Raw genomic sequence first — 14,038 nt, forward strand, 5'->3', positions numbered from 1 at the left:
ATAAGTTGGGTGAATTTTGGCCCATTCCTCCTGACAGAGCTGGTGTAACTGAGTCAGGTTTGTAGGCCTCCTTGCTCGCACACGCTTTTTCAGTTCTGCCCACACATTTTCTATAGGATTGAGGTCAGGGCTTTTGTGATGGCCACTCCAATACCTTGACTTTGTTGTACTTAAGCCATTTTGCCTCAACTTTGGAAGTATGCTTGGGGTCATTGTTAATTTGGAAGACCCATTTGCGACCAAGCTTCCTGATTGATGTCTTGAAATATTGCTTCAATATATCCACAATTTTCCTTTCTCATGACGCCATCTACTTTGTGAAGTGCACCAGTCCCTCCTGCAGCAAAACACCCCCACAACGTGAGGCTGCCACCCCTGTGCTTCACGGTTGGGATTGTGTTTTTCAGCTTGCAAGGCTCCCCTTTTTTCCTCCAAACATAATGATGGTCATTATGGCCAAACAGTTCTATTTTTGTTTCATCAGACCAGAGGACATTTCTCCAAAAAGTTCTCTCTTTGTCCACATGTGCAGTTGCAAACCATTGTCTGGCTTTTTTATGGCGATTTTGGAGCAGTGGCTTCTTCCTTGCTGAGTGGCCTTTCAGATTACGTTGATAGGACTCGTTTTCCTGTGGATATAGATACTTTTGTACCGGTTTTCCTCCAGCATCTTCATAAGGCACTTTTCGTACCAAGGTACGTTCATCTCTAGGAGACAGAACGCATCTCCTTCCTGAGCGGTATGACGACAGCGTGGTCCCATGGTGTTTATACATGCGTACTAGTGTTTGTACAGATGAACGTGGTACCTTCAGGCATTTGGAAATGCCAAGGATGAACCAGACTTGTGAGGTCTTGGCTGATTTTCTTTTGATTTTCCCATGATGTCAAGCAAAGCGGCACCTCCAATTGACTCAAATTATGTAAATCAGAAGCTTCTAACGCCATGACATAATTTTCTGGAATTTTCCAAGCTGTTTAAAGGCACAGTCAACTTGCATGTAAACTTCTGACCCACTGGAATTGTGATGCAGTGAATTATAAGTGAAATAATGTGCCTGAGAACAATTGTCATGCACGAAGTAACCGACTTCCCAAAACTATAGTGTGTTAACAAGAAATTTGTGGAGTTGTTGAAAATCGAGTTTTAATGACTCCAACCTAAGTGTATGTAAACTTCGTAATTCAACTTTCAACTGTAATGTCGACGTATTCGATTTTACTTGTACATATGCTAGCAGGGATCTCTGCTTCACGTTGACAGCAGCATATAGTGGGGGTGTCGAACACAAACCACATAGTAGTATTTCTGTGTTTAGTTTTTTCTTTTCTTTTTAGTAATGGAGCTATTAGCAGAGGCTTTCTGTGGCAGGGTGTCTGTCTTTCTCTGAAGTCATTAATGGTGGAACAGTTCAGGACTGCTTCGTTACATCTTTAATACAGACTGGGGGGACTCCTTCCTAATGCATGCCACAGCTGGCACTCAGTGCACCCAGGCTCACTCACTGCTCAGTAGTCAGTCCTCGGTAGTCAGCACTCAATCACAGCATTCTCTCTTCCCATTACCACCCTCTCTGTCTCCATGGAAACGCACAGTGACGGGATTGGCAGATCATTTAATTACTTTCTCTCTTTCTTTTCTCTCTATAGAAAACTACAGTCGTGTGAAATACGGTAGTGTTAATTGATTGATTTCTTGGGGCTTTCTCCAATCTTTCCTTTCTTCCCTTCTCTACTCTCAGGTGCTGCATGGCTGTGTGTACGGGGCCCAGAACTTCAACAGCCCCAGGTATTTCCCCATGAACCTGTCAGACCTGACCAGTCCTGACTACGACCCCTTCCTGCTGCTGGAGAGTCTGAAGGAACCAGAGCCCCTCCACTCCCCAGACTCAGAACGCTCCTCCAAACTACAGCCGGTCACCGAGGGTAAGAACACTACCTGTTCTGTTGCTACTTCTCCTTTTCTCAGTCACATTGTCATCTCTACATATCCTACTCGTTCATGTTTCAGTCCATATAACCTCGTGGATATTCAAAAGCCCCTTTTTAGAAATGTCTTGGTTGCACTTCACACTACAGAGTAACTATAACCATGTTATTACCGTTATTCCGATCCTGACATTTTTGTCGCCCCACTGAAATCATACCAACTATCTGATGAGGAGAGGGAAAATGGATGAGCTGAGTCCAGTCAGTGTGGCTGCTCTGCCTCAGGTCTGGGCTAGCCATGTTATGTCTGTAGCCTTCTTCATCATGGTGTCTAATGGAGGGTACCACTATATCAGTGCTAGGTGTGGCCTGGCTTGTTAAAGGTAGCAGTGCTAAGGACTGAATGTGATGTGAATGCAGCTAGGTTCCTCTGTGTCCTGACTCCTGTGTTAGATTCAGAGCAGCAGGGAGCCTCTGTACCTGGGCACCTGCAGCTTTTTCCATCAGTAGAAAATGACTAATCATTGGAGCACTTTGTGAGGCATGCTGCTTTCCTTCCAAAGTTGTTAGCAACTAACTGTCTTTCTCTCCGGTCCTCTATCTATCCATTTATTTGTTTATTTCACTCCTTTTCTTTTGGTGTGGCCGAGGATGGCTGGATGGAGAGAGGGAAGGGAAGATGTTATCTTTTTATTTACACAGGTTTGCCTCCATTGAGATCAAAATAGCTTATGCAAGAGAGACCTGTACCTGAAAGGGCACCTTCGATTTTGTTGGAGAGAAACCTATCATCATGTTCTGTCGATAAGCACATTCTTTTTTCCCTGTAATGGCTCGCTCAGGGTTTGTGCAGCTCTGTGGGACTGTAATTATGCTTATTGCAAAGGGATGGCTGCTAGCACACTGAGTGTGATGGCATTGGCTTGTTCTCTGCATGGTGCCACACAGTTGGCGCCATTGAGGTATCTAGTGTTCTAACTGGAATCTAGCTCTCTACTACACAGACCTTGATTTCTTCATCATACCCTAAATGCGCTTTGATTGGCTAGATTCCACAGACAGAGTCCTCTCCCTCATCCCTCTACACTCTGTTGGAGATCAACTCTGACACTACAAATACCTGGTCCCACTGGGATGAGCTGATACCTACATGTTATTGACTGGCTGACTGACTGGCTGACTTCTCTTTTTCTATCTCTTCTCTGTTTATTGACACTGGCCTTGAAATGTCAACATCAAACAGATTCCAATACATACCCCTGTTCTAATTGTGGAGCTCTTCCTCTCTTTATCTCCGTATTCTTCCTCTCTCCTGTAGTGCGGAGCCGTATCCAGCATGGTCTGATCTCCATCGCAGCCAGGACAGTCATCACCCACCTCGTCAACCACCTTGGCCACTACCCCATGTCTGGAGGCCCTGCCACCTTGACCAGCCATGTCTGTGAGAACATGGACAACCCCTACAGCGAGAGCCCTGACCTGGCCCCAGAGCTCTTCGACGGGCCCAACCTACAGTTCTTTGTCCTGAACGGTACCACCCTCCTGTCCTGTCTCCAGATCCGGGCTGAGGACGGTGTGCCCGGAGGTGGGATGTCTGCAGGCCTCACCACGACCAGCGCCTGTGTGAGGGTTATTGTTAGGGATATCTCCGGCAAACACTCGTGGGACTCGGCTGTACTGTACGGCCCGCCTCACTGTGGTGCTCCTAACCAGCCCCTGCACCTCTACAGTAAAATACCTACAGAGAGAACGAATACAGATGGGGAGAAGAACCGAGCAGGGGAGCTTGGAGAGAGAGAAGAGGGGGCTGCACTGGAGGAGGAGGAGGAAGAAGAAGAAGAAGCGGTGGTTGTGGTGCTGGGAGAGGATGAGCTGGGAGAGGAGGAGCAGGGGGAGGCTGTGGAGGGGGAAGAAGAGGGGGAGGAGGAAGGTGCCTTGGAGCTGATGGCCCCGCAGGCCAAGCGTGTGTGTCGGGAGGTGGTTCCGTCCTGGGACTCCCTACTAGAAGATGATGTTCTAGATGAGATGCTGCAGTACCTGGGCTACTCCAGCCCCGAGTGTCTGCAGCGTGCCGGTGCCCCCCTCAACATCCCCGCCCCGCCCCCTGTCTGTGTCTCGGAGAAGCAGGAGAACGACGTGATCAATGCCATCCTGAAGCAGTGTGCTGAGGAGAGGGACTTTGCGGTGCACAGGGGGAATGGGCTAAACATGAGGGCTGTGGAGCAGGGGGAGCCGGAGCCCCACAGGCCCCAGTCCGCCTTTTACTACTGCAGGCTGCTACTCAACATCCTGGGCATGAACTCCTGGGAGAAGAGGTGAAAGAAAGACCAACCACACCACAAACTAGGGTTCTGTTCAGTAGGGCATGATGCAGGAGAGAACTTTTTGAAACTGAGTGAAAGCGAGGTACTGTACTACCTTGTCCCAAATGAAAAGCCCATTTTCAGTTTCCATTTCAAACCGTTTCAAAAAGTTTTGCTACAGTGTGCCCTACTGAACAACCAAAATCATAGTTTACAGTTGATTTAAGTTTTTATAATGAAATAGCTTTATTCTGTAGGTATTAGTTTAGAGAACTGTGACATTTGATGACAATGTTTTAGAAATCCAGTAGATTCAGGTAGAGGATGGGTATGTGATGATTTAACTTTAGCTTGTCTGCTTTGGCTTGTTCTAGGTACTGTGCTAAATTCAGATAGTGGGAAACTGCATTCTGTGTCACTGCTACCACAAGCCTTTTTTGTCTCTCAGCCTGTCAGATTTAGTATAATCAGCTTAGACTAGATAGTCCAGCTATCTCACTCTCTCTCTCTCTCACTTTGTCTTTCTGTTTATCTCCCTCTCTCTCTCTCTCTCTCTCTCTCTCTCTCTCTCTCTCTCTCTCTCTCTCTCTCTCTCTCTCTCTCTCTCTCTCTCTCTCTCTCTCTCTCTCTCTCTCTGTGTCCGTTTGTCTGTCTCTCTGTTTCTCTCTCTATAATCTCATCCACCTCATTTTCACAACACTTCACTTAAATTACTTTACTTAGATTCATTTCCGAAGCAGCTATTTCTGATGGCTTTTCCCATTGCATTGATGTCTTTGAAGTATTATCTCATTGTATTATGAGAGATGGATGCTGGGTCTTTATTGATGAGAACTAATTGGGCTAAATGGAAACCGCGCATCACATCGAGCCCTAATGGCCGTGTTTATCAGTGAACACATGTTTTCTCCATCCATCTATCCAGGAGCGGTGCTCGACATAAAAATAGCCCCTTCCATTCATTTCTCCCCTTCATTACTCGTCTGAAAATATATCTTTAACAGGTTTGTGTTTTGAATGGGGGAGGGGGGGTTATATGAAAGATCTCTTATCTTATGAGTTGAATGGAGGGACAGGCAAGAGAACATACATTTATTAGCGTACTCCCATCATACTAAGGGAGAATAAAAGGACAGAGACCTTTAAAAACCCTGCCTCTCTCTCCTTTAAAAAAATATTTGATTAAGTCATGATTTTAAATGGAGAAAAAAATGCATCACTTTCCTTCTCCTGGCATTCATACCACATTCAGTATTTCCCCTTGGGTTGTTTTCAGCCGCTGTGGCAATGTTGGGGCGGCAGGTTGCCTAGTGGTTAGAGCATTGAACGAGTAACCGAAAGGTTGCAAGATCGAATCCTTGTGCTGACAAGGTAAAAATCTGTCTTTCTGCCCCCGAACAAGGCAGTTAACCCACTGTTCCAAGGCTGTCATTGTAAATACGAATTTGTTCTTAAATATAGGTCAAATAAAAAAGGTTAGCGTAGGGACGGTAGTGGGCGTGGCCAATTGCGGGGTCTTAACTAAAGTTTTTAAAGTCCCTCTTGGCTGCAGCTATTTTATTATTTGCTGTTTTAAAGCTAATTTCCTGAAAAATGAGTGGTTCAAGCATTATTTAAAAATAATCATCATAATTTTTTACCATTTTCAGACAGCCAGCGGAATATCACCTAGAGTATCCTGCGTAGTACACCACTTGTCCCTCTCGTCAAAGCTGCTAGTGCCTTCACACAAGGGCGACAGCCACCGGTGACCATAGCAACAAAATAAACAAACATTATCAACGTGCGAATAAATCATCGGTATAAGAATGCATGAAAACGTATTTACATGTAATATAAATTATTCATCCCAAATGGATTAGAAAACAATTATTTTTGTTCAAACGTGACTCTGTAAACTGATAGTGTTAGCTATAGCTAGAGTGGGTAAGTGAGCTGGTGCTGCTGTTGGACATGCGTATCACCACGCAGGCAACGTTTTCTACTGTGATTGGTCAACAACGACAGCACTGCTTCAAAAATAGAGCAGAATCCTATTTTCTCCCCTTCGCCTGCTTTGCTTCCACGGGCACGAGCACCACTGACTGCTCCGCCTGGGTAGAATTTTGCTCCGGTCTAGGCTTCATTGAAAATGAATGGGCCAGCCTTTCTAGTTGCCGCTGTCTGTTAGCGCCTTTAGACTCTGTCTAGTTTTTATTGGTGATTTGTTAGTTTTCAAAGATGATCTTATCAAAAATATATTGCTCCCTTTTATCTTTTCTACATACTTAAACTACTAAAACCAGATAAAGTTTACACTGACAGCATTTTCCATCCTGAAAATGATTTTGACTATAGTGGAAACACTGCCGTTTATTCCTCGTTAGACTAATATATTGCATTTCACTCTTGGGGGTAGCGAGATTACACAGTGCCTGCAAGAACGGCCTTTCATGCTGTTCCCGCTTGCCGCCTCTGAAATGGCTCACTTTCAATGGAGAAAATGAAGACCATTACGTTGTAACAAGCTAATAAAGAGGCCCATGCTCAAATGGTGAAAGGGTGGGAGGAGGAAAAACACCACGAAACAAAGTCCTTTCATGAAAGTAGTCGTGGCTTTTACACCCCCCACTTGAGGACCTCTCGCCTACACTAAACTGCTAATGTTCAAGCTCCAGATGGGAGAACATAATGCACAATCTTAAAAACTCCATGTCTCATGTTGTGACGCTGGTAACCAAGATCTAAGCTTATTGATTTCTCAGGATCATCTGTGCGTTGCTTGCTATAAAGTAGCAGAGTAGTTGTGTTTTTAGCTAAAATAATTTGAATGATGATTTTTTTTTGGGGGGGGGGGGTTCTCAGAGTTACTGCCACCACTGCATGCGTCTTGTTTGGCTGTGGTTTGACTCGATTGGTCTGATTTTCCAGGAAATACTGTGACTAAAACAAAGTGGTGGCCATTTAGGAGTGTGGGCCTGTTAATGTTGGAGAGAGAGTCTGGAGGGAGAGGTCTGGGGCTACTTAGTGAATGTATGTGGACTACAGCCCTAATCACCTGATCACTGGCTGCCTGTAGGGAGTGAGGGTGCAGGGCCTTGTTGTTGTAGAATAGACTAGAATAGATACTTTGTCCATACTCCGTGTTGTTGTTGCAGTCAAGCTTGATAAATCTTTAGAATCTATACCAAGACCTCACGGTGTTGTAAATGTAATCTGTAGGCTATGTAGAATCTATGCCACAATTATTTATGCCAATGGCATATACACTTGTTTTCGGTCATAGGAGCAACTTCCATCTCCTGAAGAAGAATGAGAAACTGCTTAGAGAGCTGAAGAACCTCGACTCCAGGCAGTGGTAAGTTACTGTTTCTCTTTCAGACTGAAAAAGTGACTGTTTTATTTTTAGGGAACAACAAAAATATGTGCTTATCTTTCTCTTGTTCGTCTTTTCTTCCAATGCCCCTCTTTTCCTCTAGTCGAGAGACTCACAAGATAGCCGTGTTTTACGTGGCGGAGGGGCAAGAGGACAAGCACTCTATCCTGTCTAACACCAGTGGTAGTCAGGCCTACGAGGACTTTGTCTCTGGGCTGGGCTGGGAGGTGAGACAAACCCCTGCTCTCTGCACTACAACCTTTCAGCATCACTTTATATAAGCCTTATATGTATCATTTAATAGTGAGTTATATTAATATTACGTTGTATTGTTTTCTGCCTCTTGGAGGGACTTTGACGTGGTTCGTTAGGGTCGCTCTGGATAAGTGCGTCTGCTAAATGACTTAAATGTAAATGTAAATGTAATATATGTGTGTGTGTGTGTGTGTGTGTGTGTGTGTGTGTGTGTGTGTGTGTGTGTGTGTGTGTGTGTGTGTGTGTGTGTGTGTGTGTGTGTGTGTGTGTGTGTGTGTGTGTGTGTGTAACAGGTGAATCTGACCAGTCACTGTGGCTTCATGGGAGGTCTTCAGAGGAACAAGAGCACGGGTCTGACCACGCCTTACTTCGCCACCTCTACCGTCGAGGTCATGTTCCACGTCTCCACACGCATGCCTCCCGACTCTGACGACTCACTCACCAAAAAGGTCTGTTATGATGTTCCAGAAAATACCAGTTGACGTCTTTGTGGGAAAAAGTCATGTCCGACTGCAACCCTGTTATGTTCTCTTATTGAGATGCACACAATCTGTCTGTACCGCTCACTCCCTTTTCACCCAGTCAGCAGGCTGTAGGTTATTTTGTGTTGCCACCTTAGATGACCACTGATCCCCTACAGAGAGAGAGACCCAATGTCTGCTCTGTGTCTCTTACACAGACGTCACTCTGTAGTGCTTGTCTGTACCACCCGACTCCTACAATGCGGAACAAAAGACAGTCTCAGACAACGCTGTTCGTAGTCCGCTACTAACCATTATATGACCAGCTCTCTCAGGTGGCTCACATTTCTACCTGCAGAGAGCTGTTTCTGTGTGAACTTGAGCTCCACAGAGAAACATGCCATGTTTTGCTACAGAAGAGTAGAGGAAATGAAATGTCCTTCCAGCAACAGGAGGAAATGGGGGAGAAACAATATTCTCACCGAAATCCCCCTCTCTCTCATGTCCTCATGAAGCCCTTTCTCCTTCCGTCTAGCCTCCTATCCCTTTACCTCACTCACCTAATTATTTATCTTTTCTCCTTCCCGTTGGAACACGGCAGCGTTTCTCTCTCTTTCCCCCTCCGTCACTTTTACCTCAGACTTCACCTCTCTCCGTTGTTTTTGTCCTCTTCTACGAAAGTCCATCTGCATTGGTATTATTTTTCAGCAGGCAGAAATGGAATAAGAGCGCAGAGGGCTTGGGCTGTAATGAGTTTGTCTGTGAGGCTGGCTCATGATGCAGCCTGTAGCCATAGATGTCCGCGGCGATGCAGGATGAACAATGAAGTATCTCTTAGAGCTGTCCCCTCACTTCCCCTAGCATTCGTCTTCAACACTGACATTACAACACTGGCATTACACACACAGCCCTGGCCAGACACTAAGGTGCTGCTAGACTCATTAATGAACGCAGACCGACAGGAGGGGAATAATGAAATGGGGTGTGTTTGTTTTGGGAGGAACTTGGTTTGACCTGAGAAAGACGTTCATGGGGGGGGCGTTCTAATTGGTTTACAGTGATGGCCAATAATACACACGCATAGCTGCAGTGTTTTCATATTGAGTATAGTAGATGAGAGGATTGGGATTGTACCAGAGGAACATTGTGGTGTATAATGACCTGTAATAAGCAGATGGATCGTTAGCTGTGAGTTTTTACATTTTCTTCCCTTTGTTCTGCAGCAGCTTAGATGAGCGGTTTAGAGAGAGGAGTGTCTTTTATCACGGTCTGATTTGAGGGGTTGAATAACGACCTGAAACACCACTGATTGCTTGCTTCCTGTGAGCACTGTCTGGTTCCTCACTCACACTGCTGATAATGTGAACTAACATGCATCCAGTCCGTCAGATGACTTCTTAAGATATGACCCTAAAATGAAGGAAAATTCTAACCACCGTATCTCACATAAGAGCCTCCCATTTCATTGCTCAAATCGCTCATTCCATCCTCCAGCCCCCAAAACGCCTGTCTGTCTTCATGTACTGCACCAGTCCTCACCGCTGTACTCATAATTCGTTGCTGCAATTTAGGTGGGTATGTATGGGAGCAAAGCAAGGTTTATACACTACATGGCCAGAAGTATGTGACACCCTTTCAAATTAGTAGATTTGTCTATTTCAGACAAATCGAGCACACCGCCATGCAATCTCCATTGACAAACATTGGCAGTAGAATGGCCTTACTGAAGAGCTCAGTGACTTTCAACGTGGCACCGTCATACGATGCCACCTTTCCCACAAGTTAGTTCGTCAAATGTCTGCCCTGCTAGAGCTGCCCTTTCAACTGTATGTGCTTTTATTGTGAAGTGATAACGCCTAGGAGCAACAACGGCACAACCATGAAATGGTAGGCCACACAAGCTCACAGAATGTTACACGTCAAAATCGTCTGTCCTCTGTTGCAACACTCACTACAGAGTTCCAAACTGCCTCTGGAAGCAACGTCAGCACAATAACTGTTTGTCGGGAGCTTCATGAAATTGGCTTCCGTGGCCAAGCAGCCACACACAAGCCTAAGATCACCATGCGCAATGCCAAGCATCGGCTGGAATGGTGTAAAAAGGTCGCCGTCATTGGGCTCTGGAGCAGTGACAAACGATCTCTGAAGTGATGAATCACTCTTCATCTGGCAGTGCGATGAACGAATCTGGGTTATTGGGATGCCAGGAGTATGCTACCTACCCCAATGCATAGTGTCAACTGTAAAGTTTGGTGGAAGAGGAATAATGGTTTGTGGTTGTTTTTAATGGTTCGGGCTAGGCCCCTTAGTTCCAGTGAAGGGACATTTTAACGCTACAGCATACAATGATGCTACAGCATTCTAGACGATTCTGTGCAACTGTTTGGGGAAACCTTCCTGTTTCAGCATGACAATGCCCCAGTGCACAAAGCGATGTCCATACAGAAATGGTTTGTCGAGATCGTTGTGGAAGAACTTGACTGGCCTGCACAGAGCCCAGACCTCAACCCCATCAAACACCTTTGAGATTAATTGGAACGCCGACCTCGAACCAGGCCTAGTTGCCCAACATCAGTGCCTGACTTCACTAATACTCTTGTGGCTGAATGGAAGTAAATCCCTGCAGCAATGTTCCAACATCTAGTGGAAAGCCTTCCCAGCAGAGTGGAAGCTGTTATGTCAGAAAAGGGGGGACCAACTCCCTATTAATGCACATCATTTGGAATGAGGTATTCGATGAGCAGGTGTCCACATACTTTTGGTCATGTAGTGTATGTTTGGGTGGTGAGCCCCCCCAAACCCCCTGTTTGTCCCAAATTGCGACCCATTTCCTATGTAGTGCACTACTTTCGACCAGAGCCCAGTAGTACACTATATAGGGAATAGGGTGCCATTTTGGACCCATAACATGTCTGTCATAGTGAGGGGCCTGGAGCGAAGCTCTCGCTCCTGCTCCTCCTTCACCCGGCGGTCCACGCTGCACATGGCCATAATGTAGCCAAATTAGATCTGGCCGTTGCTGTCCCCCTGGTTAAACTCATATCATGACTCCTCAGCAACTGATTGGATTTGGAGAGGCTGGAGGAGATGGTATCCAACAGAGCAATCTGCAGCTAGACACTAAACCATGTTAACCAGACACTAAAGCGTGTCAGCTCAGCCAGCAAGAGAGCGGCCAGCAGGCGCTCACACACACACACACACACACAGTCAGTCTCTCACACACACACACTCCAGCCCCGCATATTTATTTGTTTGTTGTTTGACTAGTACCGTTCCCCCATCTCCCCACAGACATTGACAGGCATATCAAAGGTTGAAGGCTGAGAATACATCCACACCCTCTGGGTCTTAAGATTTATGAATGAGGACTGCTGATGTGATATGTGAAGAGGGAGATGTTTCATGCAGCAGCTAACAGCGATCTGCAATGGATGAGGATTACATTTTATGAATTGCTGGGAGGAAAAAGAGTTTCCTATTTATTGAGAGCAGAGGATGAGAACAAGGTGCTATACAGGCCAGGGTCATGTTCATTAGGGCACACAACAACAAACAATTAGATAAGTCCATGTAGTCCCTCTTGTTTTTGGCCGTTTTTGTACCTAGTGAACACACTGTGGCCCTTAGTGATTGAGTGAACGGTAAGATGGAGAAAACGTTGGAAAGATTGAGTGAATGTGAGAAGATGGAGTGGTCTAAAGTGGCGGGGGGCGGCTCCTGTCACTCTTCAAGGTTAATGATAGATGAGTCTTAGGCATCCAGCGACCTCTCTGCCTGCCCCACACAGGACACAATATGTTAGAAGATCCTGGATGAATGAAGGAGCCTTAGACACTGTATTCAGAGTTGCTTTTTAGAACACAATGAAAAATATTATATGAACAGGGGGCGGAAACTGATCCTAGATCAGCACTCCTACTCTGAGATGCTTTTTGAATAGGGAGCCCTGAGAGAATGAGTATCAGACAAAGACGGCCTAAGATTTGACATTCATCGGGGATGCCAAGCTCCAGGCTCTCACTTAAAGTGTGACTGCATCCAATCGTCCTCTGCCATGTGCATGAATTACATGAACTTGAACACTATTTTTGAAAACGTTGACATTGACTAGACGGGGACACTCACCTTGTTGCTCTCTCCTCTTCCCCTCTCCTTCTCTCACCTATGTCCTCTTAGCTACGCCATCTTGGGAATGACGAGGTGCACATCGTGTGGTCGGAGCACTCCCGAGACTACAGGAGAGGCATCATCCCCACGGAGTTTGGAGACGTCCTCATCATCATCTACCCCATGAAGAACCACATGTACAGCATCCATATCCTCAAGAAGCCAGAGGTGGGTTCAGATCTGTCCCACCCGAAACTCCCATGTCTGTAGATGTTTTCTTCATCACATTAACATTAAGGTATCCTAGATTCCATTTCCTGTCATTGCCCTTGAGCAAGGCACTTAATTAACTGTTAAATTGCTCCAGGGGCGCTGCATCTTGACTGACCCTGGCTTCCAAACCTCTCTCTGTGTTTCTCATGGGGGGTTGGGTTAAAAGCAAAAAAATACAAATGTCTTTGGTCTGAAAAATGACAATGGACAGCTATTCCTGTTCGATTTTATATATATATACATTTAAACCAAATTAACATGTCTCGCGGCACTCCTGCTTCCTGCTCAGTTATGTCCGGACTAATCGGGTCAACAGGATTCTTAGAATTAAATTGTGGTATGGATATGGCTAGAAGATGGGTCTGTCCCTTCAGAGTCTGGGGAAATGTGGAAAGATGGCCAGATAAGGACAAAAAAAGAGGTCTGGCTTTCATGAAAGTCAATTCTGGCACTGAAACGAAATCAGCCATAAAGTGCTTTTATGTTATTTTATCAAATTAACATTGCATTCCCTGGGATCTGATAGATGAAGACCACTATTTACTGTTATTGGTTTATAAAGTTTCTTATATCGTTTTGGCTTTATCTAATCAATGGTAACTTCCATAGTTGTTTTCTCTTGCCCTCTCTTCGTCCCTCTTTCTCACTCTATCCCATCCCCCCTCTAGGTCCCATTTTTCGGGCCGCTGTTTGATGGAGCCATAGTGGATGAGAAGATCCTTCCCACCATGGTCCGGGCTACAGCCCTCAATGCCAGCAGGGCTCTAAAATCCCTCATCCCCCTCTACCAGAACTTGTATCCTTCTCCATCTCTCTACCCTGACTCTGCCTACCCCAGCCATCCAGCACACTGCCTGTAGGGGGGAGATAAAACCACAATACACTGCGTGATCTGTTACGCCTATCCTCGCCTGTGGCTAGTGCTGTCACGTTAACGTGTTTGTTGAGCTTGTCATTTTTCACTAGCAAGGGAAATCAGTAGTGTGTGTGTTTGTGTGTGTGTCAACTTGCTGTAGCGACGGGCAATGGAAATAGGTTGACAGACAGACCAGCTCCTGACTGCACTGCGTCTCTCTCGCTCGATAATTATCGATGTCTCATCCCCTTCTGCACTGTATTTTCAACATGTAAAGCTTCACATTCTGCTTGGTGCAAAGAGGTGACAGCATTTTTCTCCAATAGACCGCAGGAGCTTCTGATCATTGCCCATCGTCTCCTAACGATGATTCAGAGCAATTTGCTTTTGAAATGGTTTGGTAGTGGTTTGGTAGTCTATTTTGCCTCCTCTACTTTGACTCACACCAGCGCCAATATCATGGCTACTCTTAAAAACATGAATTTTACTTGATCCC

The 14,038-nt window shown here is 45.6% G+C and overlaps 1 protein-coding gene across 1 annotated transcript in view; it reads left to right on the forward strand.

The window, feature by feature from the left end:
- LOC124001787 (ral GTPase-activating protein subunit alpha-1-like) overlaps positions 1-14,038 on the forward strand; it is a 77,543-nt gene that overhangs the window by 46,467 nt on the left and 17,038 nt on the right. The window contains 7 exon segments of the mRNA XM_046308862.1: positions 1,743-1,926; positions 3,248-4,244; positions 7,498-7,569; positions 7,691-7,814; positions 8,136-8,291; positions 12,483-12,641; positions 13,355-13,482. Of these exon segments, the coding sequence (XP_046164818.1) occupies positions 1,743-1,926; positions 3,248-4,244; positions 7,498-7,569; positions 7,691-7,814; positions 8,136-8,291; positions 12,483-12,641; positions 13,355-13,482 (1,820 nt within the window).

Source organism: Oncorhynchus gorbuscha, linkage group LG17, assembly GCF_021184085.1.
Source record: "Oncorhynchus gorbuscha isolate QuinsamMale2020 ecotype Even-year linkage group LG17, OgorEven_v1.0, whole genome shotgun sequence".
In the NCBI taxonomy this organism is placed as follows: Eukaryota; Metazoa; Chordata; class Actinopteri; order Salmoniformes; family Salmonidae; genus Oncorhynchus; species Oncorhynchus gorbuscha.